At 36.7% G+C, this 16,135-nt stretch overlaps 2 protein-coding genes across 2 annotated transcripts; both read right to left on the bottom strand.

Moving 5' to 3' along the window:
* Positions 1-2,145: 2,145 nt before the first annotated feature.
* On the bottom strand, positions 2,146-5,452 carry LOC107551397 (Parkinson disease 7 domain-containing protein 1-like). Its single transcript, XM_016232980.1, has 6 exons — positions 5,035-5,452; positions 4,118-4,194; positions 3,902-4,007; positions 2,407-2,498; positions 2,235-2,328; positions 2,146-2,153 (listed from the first exon to the last, which is right to left on the bottom strand). Exons 1-6 carry the CDS (start codon positions 5,081-5,083, stop codon positions 2,146-2,148), a joined length of 426 nt encoding a protein of 141 aa, XP_016088466.1. The 5' UTR covers positions 5,084-5,452.
* Positions 5,453-5,474: 22 nt separating this feature from the next.
* LOC107551398 (CD151 antigen-like) lies at positions 5,475-14,405 on the bottom strand. The gene is made up of 6 exons (XM_016232982.1): positions 14,169-14,405; positions 10,527-10,611; positions 9,172-9,380; positions 6,363-6,456; positions 6,033-6,119; positions 5,475-5,932 (listed from the first exon to the last, which is right to left on the bottom strand). The coding sequence occupies exons 2-6, from the start codon at positions 10,608-10,610 to the stop codon at positions 5,873-5,875; spliced, it is 534 nt and encodes a 177-aa protein (XP_016088468.1). The 5' UTR covers position 10,611; positions 14,169-14,405; the 3' UTR covers positions 5,475-5,872.
* Positions 14,406-16,135: the final 1,730 nt, after the last annotated feature.

A 16,135-nucleotide genomic window follows, 5' to 3' on the forward strand; every position in this document is an offset into this window, starting at 1 on the left:
GAGAAATATCTCCGTGATGTCTCGTGAAAGCTCGAGAGGGAACCGATCATCTCTTCTGCTTTACAAGTTTATAGCACGAAGTACACATAAATGAACAACAGAAGGTATGTTGAAAGATTACTGAATGTGTCATATATCATGTAATACTCGGTCAGTATTTCAATCGAGGAAGGATCGATAAAATATCTTGTAAACAATGTCACGTACCTTACCTCAGAAAACCCATTCGATGTCAACAGCGCGATAGCTAGCTAGACAAATTAAGCTCTAGAGAGGAACATTTTCCTACATGTAAGCACTATACTATATATTCATTATATTTTTTACTTTTTCCTAAATATTTAATGTATGTTTGAATAAATACGACATGTTTTATTTTGATATTTTTTAAAAACTAAAATTAGAGTAGATGTATAATACATAATTAAAAAGGTATAAGTTATTAAATTGCCTTATGTGCAGTTTGAATGTGTGTACACAAATCACTTGTTAATTTTAACCTTTAATATTACAGTAATGAGTTATAGTAACTGACAGCTCAGTACACTTCCATAATGTACGTAAAGTGCCCTATTTTCACACTAACTTTTAACATACTATCTCTGTATTAAAAAAATGTGTTTAGTTACCACTTGTAGTACACTTGAGTGTACTAGTGTATTGCCTTGTCCAAATACCCACACTTGCGGTCTTTGCACTTGACTACTTCTATGACATATTTCCTGTATTTGGCCCAAGTGTTCAAGTGAGCATGAAGACCACAAGTGCGTGTCGAACTTTTCATTACCTGATGGGACACACTTGTAGTGTTGTAAAAATGCAAGTGTTTACATAGCTTTATTTTCATTTTAAATACTTTGCATTTTAAAACCAACTTCTAAATGTCTGTACAGTAGTCCCTATAACACGACCATTTTAATTTGTGGTGCTTCTAATTAAGTGATAAAAAGCAGTTGCAAATGTTGTACAAAATAAATATCACCACTACTCATCTTTGCACCAATAAAACGTAAAAACACTGTTTTTCTACCAAATTAAATGCAATATCTAATTATTATATTAATATTTAACTTGCATTGGAAAGGTTTCCGTGACCTCTCGGCAAAAAGTCTCACGATTTATTTCCAGAACATGATGCATGATGGGATACACTAAGCCTCGAATAGCGCTCCAATAGCGCTCCGGAGATTACTTTTTTCAAGTAACTAGTAAAGTAACGCATTACTTTTTAATTGACAAGAGAATATCTGAGTTACTTTTTCAAATAGGTGACGCAAGTTACTTTTTTTCCCAATGTATTGATTGACAGCTCTGGTGTCACCATGTTGAGAGAAATCAGAACGTAAATGTACTTTCCCTTCAGCCTGAGGCTTATTCATTTCACTTTTGGAGTGAAAAGGCTTTTATATTTGCCAAAAAAAACTTTTTATTTTAAAAACAAACAAGCAAGCCCTGTCCCGATTTAAAAAGTAACGCAAAAGTAACGTAACGCATTACTTTCCATAAAAAGTAACTAAGTAATGTAATTAGTTACTTTTTTATGGAGTAACGCAATATTGTAATGCATTACTTTTAAAAGTAACTTTCCCCAACACTGGTTAAGGGCACTGCGCTCTGGCGTTTTTAAGACCTGGGACAGTCTTGCGCACTTACTTTCTGTCGCGCGCACACGCTCTCAACTGGTCAAGACCGCAAGTGTGGGTATTTGGACAAGGGGTATGAAAGATGGGTTCAAGTGTACTACAAGTGGTAACTAAATACATTTTTAAATACAGAGAGAGAATGTTAAAAGTGTATTTTAGTTTATATTCATGGTGCCCCAAAATAGCACAGTTGAGTACACTTAGCTGATCTTAAGAAGTACTAAAGAATAATTTTTAGTATATCAAGTACAAAATTAGTGCGCAGTATGGAACTGTACTTTTTTTAACCTGGGAGGGTTCCATGAATCCTTTACCGCATTAATTGCGGTATATTCTTCCCTTGGGAAAAACTGACATGTACTGCATCTGATATATATCTAAAAGAATAAATATCAAATCGAAATTCACTTAAATCGCAAGCTTGTGAATCGAATTAAATTGTGAGAGATATGTCAATACCCAGCACCTAATTACAACCAAAATGTGAGCTCAAACAAAGTTGTCAGAAGACTTCAAATAAAGCAATATAGTGGATGACTTTTATAGTGAAAGCAAGTCAAACAAGTTGGGAATGACTTTAATAAACCTCACCTGTATAAGATCCACCATTGTCTTTGATGAAATCCTCCACAATCAGCGGCAGGTTGGCAAATTCAGGAGAACGTACCAGCTCAAACACAGAGGGCTGTCAAAAACATCACATTACAGTAGCTTTTCCATCATAAATCCATGGTTTGTTGATTCATATTACATTATCACTCACCCCAGTCATGCTGTAGCCACTAAATATCCATTTCTGTTCCTCTGTAGCGCAGCAGAGAGCAGCTACACCCTGTCCCACAGCACACACGGGCTCTACAATCACACAGACATGAATCGAACAAACCTATCTCAGTTTATAGAGACAGAGCGACACGCGTCATAATCTGAAAACAACGCCCACTGGGGGGGAAAACAATCCAACCCTCTCCATTGACTTTGTATTGCACAAAGCTGCCTCCTTGTCATTTCTGACCTATAACAAAAAACAGAACCATGTCTAAAAGTTGCTATGTGACAAGGTGTACAGCAAACAAGCTAAAAAACTCAGAACTGTGTTTTTATAAGCTGTCGACCCCAAAAACAAGCGTTTAAGGACACAAAAGTAGAGCGCAATGTTTTCTCATAACTCTGAGAACTACGCCCACTGGAGGGAAACGTAATCGGCGACAGGAACCATTCAGTTGGATCATTTCTCAAACAAAAGGAAGGTCAAGAAAAGGGGCACTGACATAGACCAATAAAATTTAGTTTCTCAATATATCTCCTCCACTCAGGTTCACAGAGGGTGGTGAAATAATTCTTTGATATGATTAAAAATCATGGATTTCTGGATTTCTCCATCCAGCTAGGTTCTTCTACAATTACTCCATCAACTTCAGTCAGAAATCTTGGTGTAACCTTTGATGACCAGCTGACCTTCAAAGACCACATTGCAAAGACCACTCGATCTTGCAGGTTTGCATTGCACAACATCAGAAAGATCAGGCCCTTTCTAACGGAGCATGCTGCACAACTTCTTGTCCAGGCCCTTGTCATTTCTAGGCTGACTACTGCAATGCTCTTCTGGCTGGACTTCCATCAAGCACAATCACGCCTCGTGGTACCATCACAGAGAGGCTCAAAATCACTTTCCAGAACATTCTCGTTCACCATTCCTGGCTGGTGGAACGATCTTCCCACCCCTATCCGGAATGCTGAATCCCTGACAATTTTCAAGCGACAGCTGAAAACTCATCTCTTTCGAAGCTATCTGACTACATCATCATAAAAAAAACAAAAACATTCTCTCTCTTTATTTATTCCTTCTCTTTCTAGCTTGTACTTATTTGAACAATGTGTAAAAACTTGGTATTACAAGCACTTCCTGTATCTGTTTGCCTCTTTAAGAAGAATCGCTTTATGTATTCCCCAATTGTAAGTCGCTCTACTTTTGTGTATTGAAAGGGTTAGTTCGCCCAAAAATTTCTACTGAACGTAAAAAACGCTGATAACGTTCTGGGGTACTCTCCAAAATGGCGGAAGACGGTAACTCTGGGAGAAGAATTGTTGAAAAAACATTTATTATTATTTTCATTGCGCACAAAAAGTGTTCTTGTAGCTTTGTAAAACTACGGTTTGAACCACTGATGTCAAATGGACAATTTTACAGATGTCCTTACTATGTTTCCGGACCTGAATGGAGGATCAGGACTCAAGATAGCAGAGAGATGTCAGACCATCGATAGACTCCAGCTTGGCCGGGTTGGCGTAGGGTTTGACGCTGAACTCTTGCACCCAGCGGGCTGTGCTGTCATCCACACCGGCAAAGTCGATGGGCTTCCCCTGTGAGACAAAAAAAAAAGAGAGACAGATGTGATGCATGCAGCCCATTGCGTGTCGTATATGGATGAATAAACACTGATTTGTAGATGCTGCAGTGTGTGTTTCCTCACGCCAGGTGTCGCTGTCTGCAGGTTAAACACTGAACTGCACAAATGAAAACACTGATGGAAAGATCGTGCTGAAACTCCTGCAGGAAAACAGAACCCAGTTTAATGCGTTACATTCACAAGAAACAGAAAACACTAACAAAAGAGTATCATTGTTCAAAGTTTCATTTAAAAATAGATTAAAGTGCAATGTTATTACCATCTGATCATCCATTTGGATCCTGGAACTTTTTAAGAATTTTATTTTTATTTTGAATAAATACAGTTCAAAAGACTAATGAGACCTTTCACGAACCCCCCCCCCCAAGAAAAAAAAAAACAAACAAGACAAATATAAAAGCTGCATTGAAAATTTATTAACACTAAATTAATTTGAATATATTATGAACTTTAGATTAAAATGTATTAGATAAAATGTATACATTGCCTATATTTTAAAAAAGTTTTTAAAACAATGTTACATAATTAACTTAATTAGGCATAATACATATCCATTTTCAAGACCACAAACATTAAATAACATTTCAAAACTTATAAAGTTCTTATTTCATAGAATATATTTTTTCGAAAAAAGAAAATATAATATACAATTAGAAAATGTTCATATTTATATATATATATATATATATAGCAATGTGGTTTTGTAAAATCTTCATTTTGTTCGATTTTTGGTGAATTATATTAAATAAAAAATAAGAAATATTAACAAACAGGTTGGGTCAGTTTGAGTCAAAAACATCATCACAATTATTCATTACACTAATAATATATGGAACCTACCACAATTTAGAAACAATTCACTGATAATAAAATTGGGACTTCAATTATATTTTGACCACCCACTCAAATAGAAACTGTCCATGTTCCATTTCAGAAATCCATTACCTTCCTGTAAATATTCATGTGCATTTGAGTCTTACCTGCAGATGCAGCACTGGCCACAATCAGACATGTAGGTTTAGATGTCATTATAGATGCTTTAGATCACCAAATTGACTGGTTTTCGATGTTTATAGAGACTGAGCATTAACAAACGATAATGACAATACTAACGTCAACAATAACCTACTAAATACACGTACTGAAATGTAATAAATTAATTGAATTTACGATAAAACAGAACTGAGATCATTTGATCAGCTGCTTGTTTTCATGGTCCGTCGGTTGTAAAGTTCCGGGTAAAACCGCAAGTTCCGCTGTTTAAGTAGTTCCTATATGCACATTTTATATCATAATTATTTTACTAACGACCTTTTTTCAGGAAATCTACAGACACAGCGAATACTTTGAATGTTACTTCCACCTGATGAAAATAGATTAATGTTAATGTTTTATTATTAGAACAAATGTTACACTCAAAGCATGTAAAAATTCATGTCTGTCATTTTATGATTAAAGATTACAACCCATATTAATGTTGAAAGGGTGCTAATAATTATCTAATGTTTAGTAATAAATGCCAGACAAATTCTGTATGTCTTTGAAGGCATTTGTGAGAGTATAACTGACAGAAATAAAATAAAACAATTTCACTGATTTATTTGTACTGAAAAAAGTTTGAACACACTGCTTCTAAAAACTTTTGCTTAAAACAAAACAATTTAAGTTCCATTTCCAGAACGACTGTCCTGCAGCCAAGACATATTGAGCGGTCATCCTGCGTTATTGTGACACATTCATGAAACCAAACAGTAACAGACAGTAATGCAGACAGCAGGAAGGCTTTTTTGGTGTTGGTGTGAATAAGTATCTTCTTTCTCAGTATATTTCTTCTTTCAAACTTTGATACAAGCAGCAGGTAAAAATCATCCCCACAATCTGGAACAGACAGAGAAGACCGAAGGTTAGAACCTATGAAATGGCAACAAATACAAATAGGAGTGAATATATTTGCTGGAGTTATATCAGAGTTGCTCACCTGAATGAATGCAATCCCAAGACCCACTGAGCCCAAAATAATCAGATGCTGAAGTATAAACTCCTCTAGTTTGGATATGCAGCCTCCCTGAAAAAGAAAAAATCTTAACAATGTCTCAAAATGTTCAGATTTCCAAACATACCAAAGTATGCAATTAAAAGATCTCAAAATGAATGCAAACATTTCTCATCAAATTCTTCCAAAGCCAAATTATCTGAGATATTTGCCTTGAAACACAAAGGAGAAAGATCTGAGACAAAGTTGTTACTATAATAAGTGCATAAGCTATAAAAGTGCAATGCAATTGTGCGTTCAGTCATCTGAACATACCTCCACTTTGTAGATGTTGGATGGGTGGTCTCTGACTCCACAGCCGTTAGTAATGTAATGCATTAGATTACACAGTTTAGGTAATATAATCTGACTACTCTTTGATTACTTTTAGATTACTTGTGACCTAACTCGTTTATCACATTGATTTAAATAGGATAATATTTGTACCATATTGATATAAAAATACAAAAATATATTCCATTCGCTGTTACTAACAACATGAAGTGCATTAAACATTACATTATGTCAAGGTTTCTTAATCTGGGGTTCGTAAAGGAACTGCGGGGGGTTATAAGTTTAATGAAAAGCGAATAATTAATTAAAACATAAACATTTAAATAATTGTACAATAACAACAATAAAAAATAAACGACTAACTTAACTAACTACTAAAAAGATGAAATATTTGATATGTTTACCTGCAAGTCATGTAGCCATTAACCAATGTCAGAGAGCCGTGAACATTCAAATGTGTTATTAACTTATAACCTTAAATTCTCAGGAGGTATTTCGAGTAAATATATTAAAAGAAAGAGGTTTCGCTGACAACAAATTTCGGGAATCCCTGCATTGCACGTAAATAAAAATACAGATAATACAGATTACATGTAATCAGTTACTACCCAGCACTGTAAATAGATAGATAGACAAACATATAGACAGATAGATAGATAGATAGACAAACATAGACAGACAAACAGATAGACAGACAGACAGACAGATAGACAGACAGACAGACAGACAGATAGGGATAGTTCATCCAAAAATGAAAATGCTGTCTTTGTTGACTCACTCTCATGTCGTTCCAAACCCGTAAGACTTTTGTTCATCTTCAGAACACAAATGAAGATATTTTTAATGAGATCTGTGAGATTTCTATCCCTCCATTGACAGTCTATGCAACCCCCACTTTGACGCTTCAAAACACCATAAAGAGATCGTAAAACTAATCCATATGAATTTAGCGGTTTCATATTTCATTACAAATGTGTTCATTTGTGTTCCTAAAATGAACGAAAGACTTGCAGGTTTGAAACGAAATGAGGGTGAGCCAATGACAACAGAATTTTTATTTTTGAAGTAAAAAATTAATATACTAAAATGTATTTGAAATACATTTGTTTCATGTTAAATATACTACAAATACATTCACACATACATTCTTGCTTTAAGAAGCTTCTCTCTGATGTTCATCAGCTGTTGGAAATGTGAACAAATTTTATGCAGCTGATAAAGGTTAAACGCATTATTATTCTTCTCTCAGCCTGTATTTGTTCTGTATTTTCCCTCTGTTTTCTGTGCCCACCACTCTCCTTTCATTCCTCTATTCTGGATTCACTCCCTACTCATTCCTCTATACTCCCTCTCTCTCTCTCTCCGCTGGCCATCATTCCTCAGTTATGACTCAGCTTCTAAGTTTGCCCTCTTAAAGATACACACATCTTTATTTAAATCAGATATGTTGACCGCTTTGAGACAACTAAGAGACACACATATGAGCACCATTAAACTGATTTAGAAAGCACAAAAAAGTCACGTTAGTGTGACCGCATGTTCCCAGAATAATCCCTGGCTTCTGTGTGCAGGAATCCACACGGCTACTGTAATCCAGTGTTTACACTGTCCACTTTGTCCATTACTCATAATATTTCACTCAAAGGTCTGGCAGAGGTTTCTACCTCTATATCTTTTACAGGCTGCTCTGAGAATATTCATCAGAAACATTTACGGGGCCAAAACCAATTTAAGACACTCAGAACACCCTTGCAACCACATAATAATGCTTTGAACACACTTAAAACACACTAGCAACCACATAGCAACACTCAGAAGACTGTAGTAACTGCACAGCTATACTCTGGTAACCACCCATAACATCATGGCAACACTTTAAAAACACTTAGAACACCTTAACAACTGCACAGCTACACCTTTGCAACCACCCATAACACCCTAGCAACCACATGACAACACTTTAAAAAAAAGCTTGGAACACCCTAGCAACCACATTGCAATATTTAAAAAAAAAAACTTAACACCCGAGCAACCACATACCTCTTTAAAACACCCAGACCACCCTTGCAACCACATACCAGACTCTTTAAAACACCCTATCAACCACATTTAAATACTTTAAAAACCATGCAGAACACCCTAGCAACCACATTGCAATACTTTAAAAACACTCACAACACCCAAGCAACCACATACTAGACTCTTTAAAACACCCTGAACACCCTAGCAACCACATACCAGATTCTTTAAAACACCCTAGCAACCACATGACAACACTTTAAAACACTCGGAACACCCTAACAACCATATACCAGACTCTTTAAAACACCCTAGCAACCACATACCAGATTCTTTAAAACACCCTAGCAACTACATGGCAACACTTTAAAATACTCAGAACACCCTAGCAACCATATACCAGACTTTTAAAACACCCAGAACACCTTACCAACCACATTGCAATACTTTAACAACACTCAGAACACCCTAGCAACCATATACCAGACTCTTTAAAACACCCAGAACACCCTAGTAACCATATTGCAATACTTTAAAAACACTCAGAACACCCTAGCAACCAAATACCAGACTTTTTAAAACACTCAGGACACCCTAGCAACCACATTGCAATACTTTAAAACACTCAGAACACCCTAGCAACCAAATACCAGACTCTTTAAAACACTCAGGACACCCTAGCAACCACATTACAATACTTTAAAAATGTAAACACGTCGGACACCTTTGAATTGTGGTTGTGACTGCTGTCTGCTGTCACTTGTAACGTTACCCATAATGCTCTCTTACCACTACAAGAAGACCTCTTTGTTCCCTGATGGTGGCGCAGCAGCCCAGTATCCCGGTGAGCACCACGACGGCCCCCGCACCAATCAGGATGAAGGCCGCGGCCGAGTAGGTGCTGGAGGACAGAAGGCTGATGTAGTCGCTTTTATCCACCAGAGTCCATAGTCCCACTGCCATCACAGCGCCACCTGCCAGCTGGGAGGATGAGGTACAGTCATAAAACTGGCTCTTTCTGAAGCGGAATTTACTAAACTTATTGATGTTGTTAGATTTGATGCCTTACAGTGAATTCGTTCTTCCTTAGAAAGGAAAACTGGATCTTTCTTTTCAAATACATTTAAACAACAATAGCTTAAACCATGCTATGATTAACTAAAACAAAAACTATTCAAAATTGTTTTTGGTAATTGAATTATACAAACACACATATATGCACACACACATGTACACACGCGTGCACACACACACACGCTCTCTCTCTCACACACACACGCGCACACACACACACACACACATATAGGCCTATATTTGATGAAAAAATGATCAAATGAGCTAATGAGTTGAAGTAGGAAATTTACTGATTATGTATATATAAATACACACACATACAGTATATATTCTGAAAATATTTACATATATATACATTTATATATTTATACTATTATATTTTGTATTATATATAAATACACTTAATATATAAACATAACATATTTTTCTTAAATATGTGCATGTGTGTGTATTTATATATACATAATAAATACACACAGTACACACACATATATTATGTAAACAAAAACTTTTATTTTGGATGCGATTAATCGCGATTAATCGTTTGACAGCACTAAATAATATATAAATAATAATAAAATAACACTGCTATTGAGTTGCTTTTCTGCGGTCAAGCTGGTCTGGTTAGGTTATCTGTCAGCTGTTCAGGTTGAGATACCAACTGGCGGACCAGATAAACAGTTGCATAAACTGCTTAGACTAGTCTTAAAAAGTTAGTCATCTAATTTTTTTCTTCAAGACTGGTCATTAACTTTCTAAATTCAGTTACAAAATGGTAGATTGGTCTAATTTTAATCTGAAAAGTAAGACTGATTACCTCTTGGTTAACTGCTAGTTTGGTCAAACTAGTTCTTAAGACTATGCCTTTGTTTATGCAACTGGCCCCAGCTTGGCCTTCGTAGAAGACCACATAAAACTAGCCTAAACTGGTTTATTGTTCATTCAGCTAGTATCGGCTATTTATACCAACTAACTGAACAGGAAACCACTTTAGGCTACATTTAGCTATTTTCTCAACAGACTAACCAAGATCAATCCAAAGTACAAACTCACCCAAAAGAAAAGATTGAAGATGAACAGAAGGTATTTGAGGCATATTGTCCCACAGGTATTGATTTTTTCCTCAGCATCTGCCATCCTGAAATGGTAATAGATTTTACAAACACTTTCAAGATGGCATCCACTTGACAGGTCTGAGGAAAACCATGAATCCAGCTTAACATCCCCCGAGAGGCTGGTCTTTATCTACTACAGGCCGGTTGGACAGAACTTACCCTTCCTTTGCACAGAATTTAAAATGATGTGACCGAACTGATATTTGTGAGGCAAAGTTCAGTGAATTACGGCTGTTGGGTGAAGAACATGTGCAGGTCTTATTTCATCCCAAAATCATATAGTTAGATTTTGGTTTCCCGCAATCTTCATTCCTACTAATGTTTACTGAAGGTGGTTCTCACATGATGTAATATAATGTAAGGAAATATTACCTTGGGTAAAATAACATAGCTTCTGATTTATAAAGTTGAATGCTGCTTAAGAGCATATTTTGAAGAAAAGAGAGAGCAAAAGGTCACACGTCGGCATGTGGAAAATTCAGCTCCTGAGTAAAAGTAATGAGCTTCATCCTTGATTATAATTAAAAACAACAACAAAAAATGACACATTGTGGTAATGAGGAAAAATTTGCTATATATATATATATATATATATAATATTGCAAAAACAATATTGTAGAATAGCCCATTATTTACATTTTAAATAACTTTTGTATTTTAAGTTTTGTTATTGCTGTGATGAAAGCTAATAAATTTGAACCTATTTCAAAATAAAAAGTTAAGTTCAGTTGTTGCCTTAAATTGTTAATTATAATCAACTTGATTGTCATTTATGCTTAAATTTACATTAAACTGACTTAAAAATTTAAGTTGAATTTCATGCCACTCATAAAAAAAGGTTGAATTTGCTCAACTTAAAGGCACAATATGTAAGTTTTTTTTTATTAAAATATCCAAAAACCACTAGAACAGTGTTATATATTTTGCTGACTTGTGTGCCTACATTATCCCAAATGTTTCGAAGAATGTTTAAATCCAGAGAAATAAGCAATTTTAACTAGTGACACGGACCGTGTCCATTGTGTCGCCTGCCAATGACGTCATAACCCCTCGATTTCCGGTTTTGTAGAAGACGCTTTAATATGTTGTGCGGTTTAATAGACCGGTGACGACCGCACAGAGTAGCGTTATAACAGAACTTGTATCTAGTATGATAAAACAGCGCTGCTTTACCCCACACACGCACGACCGGAAGCAGCGGAAGCGGTCGACTGTGGCATAATAAAAGCTCCGCTGCTTTCGAGCCGTGTGTTACACTCGTTCAGCTGCCTCGTTTCGCTTCGACGGCTTTCAGCCTCACCCTGCTTCATTCTACTACGTTAATAAATCATTAGCTCATCTATGAACATGATTTCTGCCTGAGTCCCGTCGGATTGCATCGGCTGTGCGGATGAAGACCACAACTCCCATGATCCCACACTCAGTCACAGCGTCCTCAAACTACGCCTTTGTCTATTTGTTTATTTTGAATATGCGCCCTCCAGCGGCGAAAATGACATATTGTGCCTTTAATTTGATGAGTTAATGTAGAAACATAAGTTGCCATGACTTACTGATCCTATCATGTTTACAGTGAAAAAACATTTCTTATTAAAGCAGTTGTGCTGCTTCATATTTTTGTGGAAACCATGCTACATTTTTTCATTATTCTTTGATGAATAGAATGTTCAAAATAACAGCATTTATGTGAAACAGAAATATTTTATAACATTATAAGTATCTTTACTGTCACTTTTGATTGATCTAATGTATACTTATTGAAAAAAGCAATACTTTCTCTCTCTCTCTCTCTCTCTCAAAAAAAAAAAACTTACTGACCTAAACTTTTGAACAGTAGTGTAAATATTACAAATATTTTCTATACAACAAATACTTCTTTATTTTATTTAATTTGGGGTGAAATAATAGAATAATCTGCACTATACTGACAGTTTGAAGTTATGGAATTCTTACTCTGAGTAAATAAACGTGTGCAGTTTATGTTTTCAGGGGTGGGTGTGGATGCGGGCCTCTGTCCAGGAAACTGTTTTTAGTCAGAATTATGATCTCTAAACTTTTACTACTGTAACCTCACCCAGCCGCCTCCACGACAGATATAACTCCAGCCGCCTGACTAACACCAACACGTCCACAGTGTGCGAAACAGACGCCACCAAGACACTAAGGCTTGTGTTTTTACACCTGTCTGTTTTCGGACATGCTGCTCACAGCAAATAAATAGCAAATAATATTATTTTATTCCGTTAAATAGGCGTATAACCAGTGTTGGGAAGTAATTAGTTACATGTAACAGAACTAATGTAATTACAGAATAAATGTAACTGTAATCAGTTACAGTTACTGAGAAAAAAATGAGTATTTAAATTACAGTTACGCATGAAAATGTTAACAATTACAAAGGGAGCTACATCTGAATTTTTTTCACATGCACCCACATACAGATTTAATTGATTTCTGCTCTAAAATATGAGACACCAATGTTTCAAGAGTTTAAGACACAGAATAAGACACATGCTTATTAAATAACTGTTTTATTTCCTATTTATTTTTTATAGTTTTTCAAAGGCACTGTTAGATGCCAGTGTCTCCTGTCATATAGCTATGCAAAGATTTGATTTCAAAAACAGTATCATAGCTATTAAACTATTTTTTTGTTTGTTTGTTATGATTTTAAATCTGGATTTAACCTCAGAACGACCTCAAAGTAAAAAGAGGTGCTAACGTCTGATTTTGTGGTGGCTGTGCTTTAAAATTGAAATATTATAATCTTAATTCAAGAGATGAAGGTTGCTGAAAGTCTGACAGTAATCAGTGTGAGTGCTGCTGTGAGGTTAGCCCTGCCTGCTTTAAATGTTTCAAAACGATTAACAGCTGAAAACATTAGACATTTAGAAAAGTAATCAAATGTAATCAGTTACATTACTTTAGTAAAGTAATTGAAAAAGTTACACTACTTATATTTTAAATAGGGTAACTTGTAATCTGTAACCTATTAGGTTTCCAAAGTGCCTTCCCATACTGCCGATAACATTTTTAATAGATTTAAAAATATATATATATATTTGCTTCAACCTACAGTATAATATAATATATTATTCTGTAGGTTTAAGGAAATAAACATTTAATTTTTTTTTACTAATAAACTTGTTTTGGGGAACCACATTTGCCTGAATGGAGAGTCTGGTCACAATAGGAATAAATTAATCAGATTTTTCAAAGCATCATGTCTTGTGTTCATTTGAGATCTGTCGCACCTCAGCATCTGAAGAATGCATTACAGATCCTGTTACCTGCAACTCTATCAAACTACAAGACTCTAATTATAAAGCGCATTAGTGTATTACGTTTTAAGTATGAAGACGTTTATGGCGCATCTAATGAAAGTCTTCAAAAAGACAATGACAAAAAATATGAAATAACAGTAGGCTACTTTGGTTAAAAATTGCGGTTGAGGACAAAAGTGTAATGTATTTTTATTCATAAACTCATAAATCACACCATAATACAAACGCTGCCCACTTATGCGAGCGAACGATTTCAAAAGAATACTAAAAGCTCGTGTTTGAAATATCGCACCCACCTGAAGGACGTGGTTGAAGGAATATCCCGCTGTAGGTCGTATTTAAAAAAGAGAAAAGAAAAGATGTTTGAGAGTCCGCTTTTACTCCAGGGGTCTGTGCCCTTCTGTCCGCGTTTGTTGTGGGCACTGCTCTCTTCACGCCATGTAATAACACGAAGCGCCGAGAGTCGGCGCTGTACAACAAACACCTGATATAGTGTTTAAATGGGGGGTACAATGCTGTTTCAGAGTTGTTTACAATGTTAAAGAGTTGGATTCTCATGCTAAGCATGGACAAAGTTTCAAAAAACTATTTGGACGTAGTATTTCTGTGCTAAAAATCGTACTTCCTGGTTCGTACAAGTTTCTGAGTTTTTTATGGAGTGGCTCTTAGTGACGTAACCAAGGGTGGAACTCCTTATATGGGCATTTCTCCCGGAAGCACGTGCCCGCGCACGCATCGACCAGAGAGAGAGTAGCTGTGTCTCATTTAGAAGGCTGCGCCCTCCGAAGGTCGAATCCTCTGTAGGATGCATATATACGAAGTGTCCTCAACCTAGAATTAAACGAGACGGCCTTCATAGGACAGGCGGAAAAGGAAACAGGAAGTATCACGTTGCTATGCCAACACATTTAGAGCATCCTTGCGCTCTCACACTACTTAGCTCTACTAAGCTCATTCTTAAATGAAGGAAAATTATTTCTAAATTTGGATTATTTTTTAAAGTTTTGTTTTGTTCAATGTTTGAGGAGCTGCAGCGTACGTACAGCAGACATCTGTTAGAGAGAAAAAAGGAGGAGGATATTAAAAACAAATTTTATCCGTTTTTACGGAGGCGATTTAAGGTAAGTTGTAAACACCACATCTGCGCTTGTTTGTACACCTGCCGGCGCCGGCATTTTTCAAATTAACAACGGTTGTTCACGGCGACGCAAAGAATTGTGGGTTATCTGTAGCAGCGAAGGATACACCTCATGCATCCTCCGAAATCCTGTGAAAGAAGGTCGCATTCGGAGTGTCCTACTTGTTTTTCTGAAATGAGACAGCCTCGATGACGTATGCAGCCTTCGAATGCGACCTCCAGAGGGTGCAGCCTTCTAAATGAGACACAGCGAGTGAGAAGCGGCAACCTCCCGCTCTCTCTCGTGAAGCCAACACGGAAGTGACTTAAACTGTAATTAGCTCAACTGAGCTAATTTTGCCCTTCATGACAACTGTGAGGGGAGTGAATTTTTTTTATAACTCATCTGTTTGAATTATATTAAGCCTTAAAGTTCTGCATAATTAAGGGCGTGGCCACTTGAGTGACAGGTGGATTGCCGCTGCCGTCACCACCGTCGAGCTAGGTGGGCGTGGTTTCAGCAACCTGCTCCCGCCTCTTTGCCCATTTTCGATTATCCGGGAGTGACGCGCTGCCAAGATGGCTCCGCCCAGCTCCGCCCACTTTGAGCTTCAAAAACGCTCTTTAGAAACCTTCGGGTGACGTCACAGACACTACGTCCATGCTTTTATACAGTCTATGGATTGCGCCCATCAATGTGCTTCATCCGGCGGCAGCGCTGCACGGGACTTGCTCGGGAAGAATGTCTCCAAAGAAGTGTGTTTTTGGTTGTAAGGGAAAGATAACTTTGTTCAGCTTCCTAAAGAACCCAGCATTATGTAAACAGTGGATACAGTTTGTTTTTCCGGGGCAGCAATGGAGTTTGTTGACCAACGTTTTATAAATGAGGCCCAGTTCGACGCTGGATTTGCACATGGTTTGATACTGAAAGACGGAGCGGTCCCAGCTTTAAAAGATCCCGGTCATGATTCAGAACTGCAGACGGTAAGTGAAACGGCATCAAATGTCTGTTTCGTTGGCATTCGGCGCCCAAGTGCTCGTCACTCTTTAGCTCCGCCCACGGCGTGCCTCCAGGAGCGCGGCTTTTTCTGGAGAGAATCGTAAAGCTGTATATTTCTTTTTTATAAATATGATAAAACTAAAGAC

Source organism: Sinocyclocheilus grahami, unplaced genomic scaffold (assembly GCF_001515645.1).
Source record: "Sinocyclocheilus grahami isolate Dianchi unplaced genomic scaffold, SAMN03320097.WGS_v1.1 scaffold423.1, whole genome shotgun sequence".
Classification (NCBI taxonomy): Eukaryota; Metazoa; Chordata; class Actinopteri; order Cypriniformes; family Cyprinidae; genus Sinocyclocheilus; species Sinocyclocheilus grahami.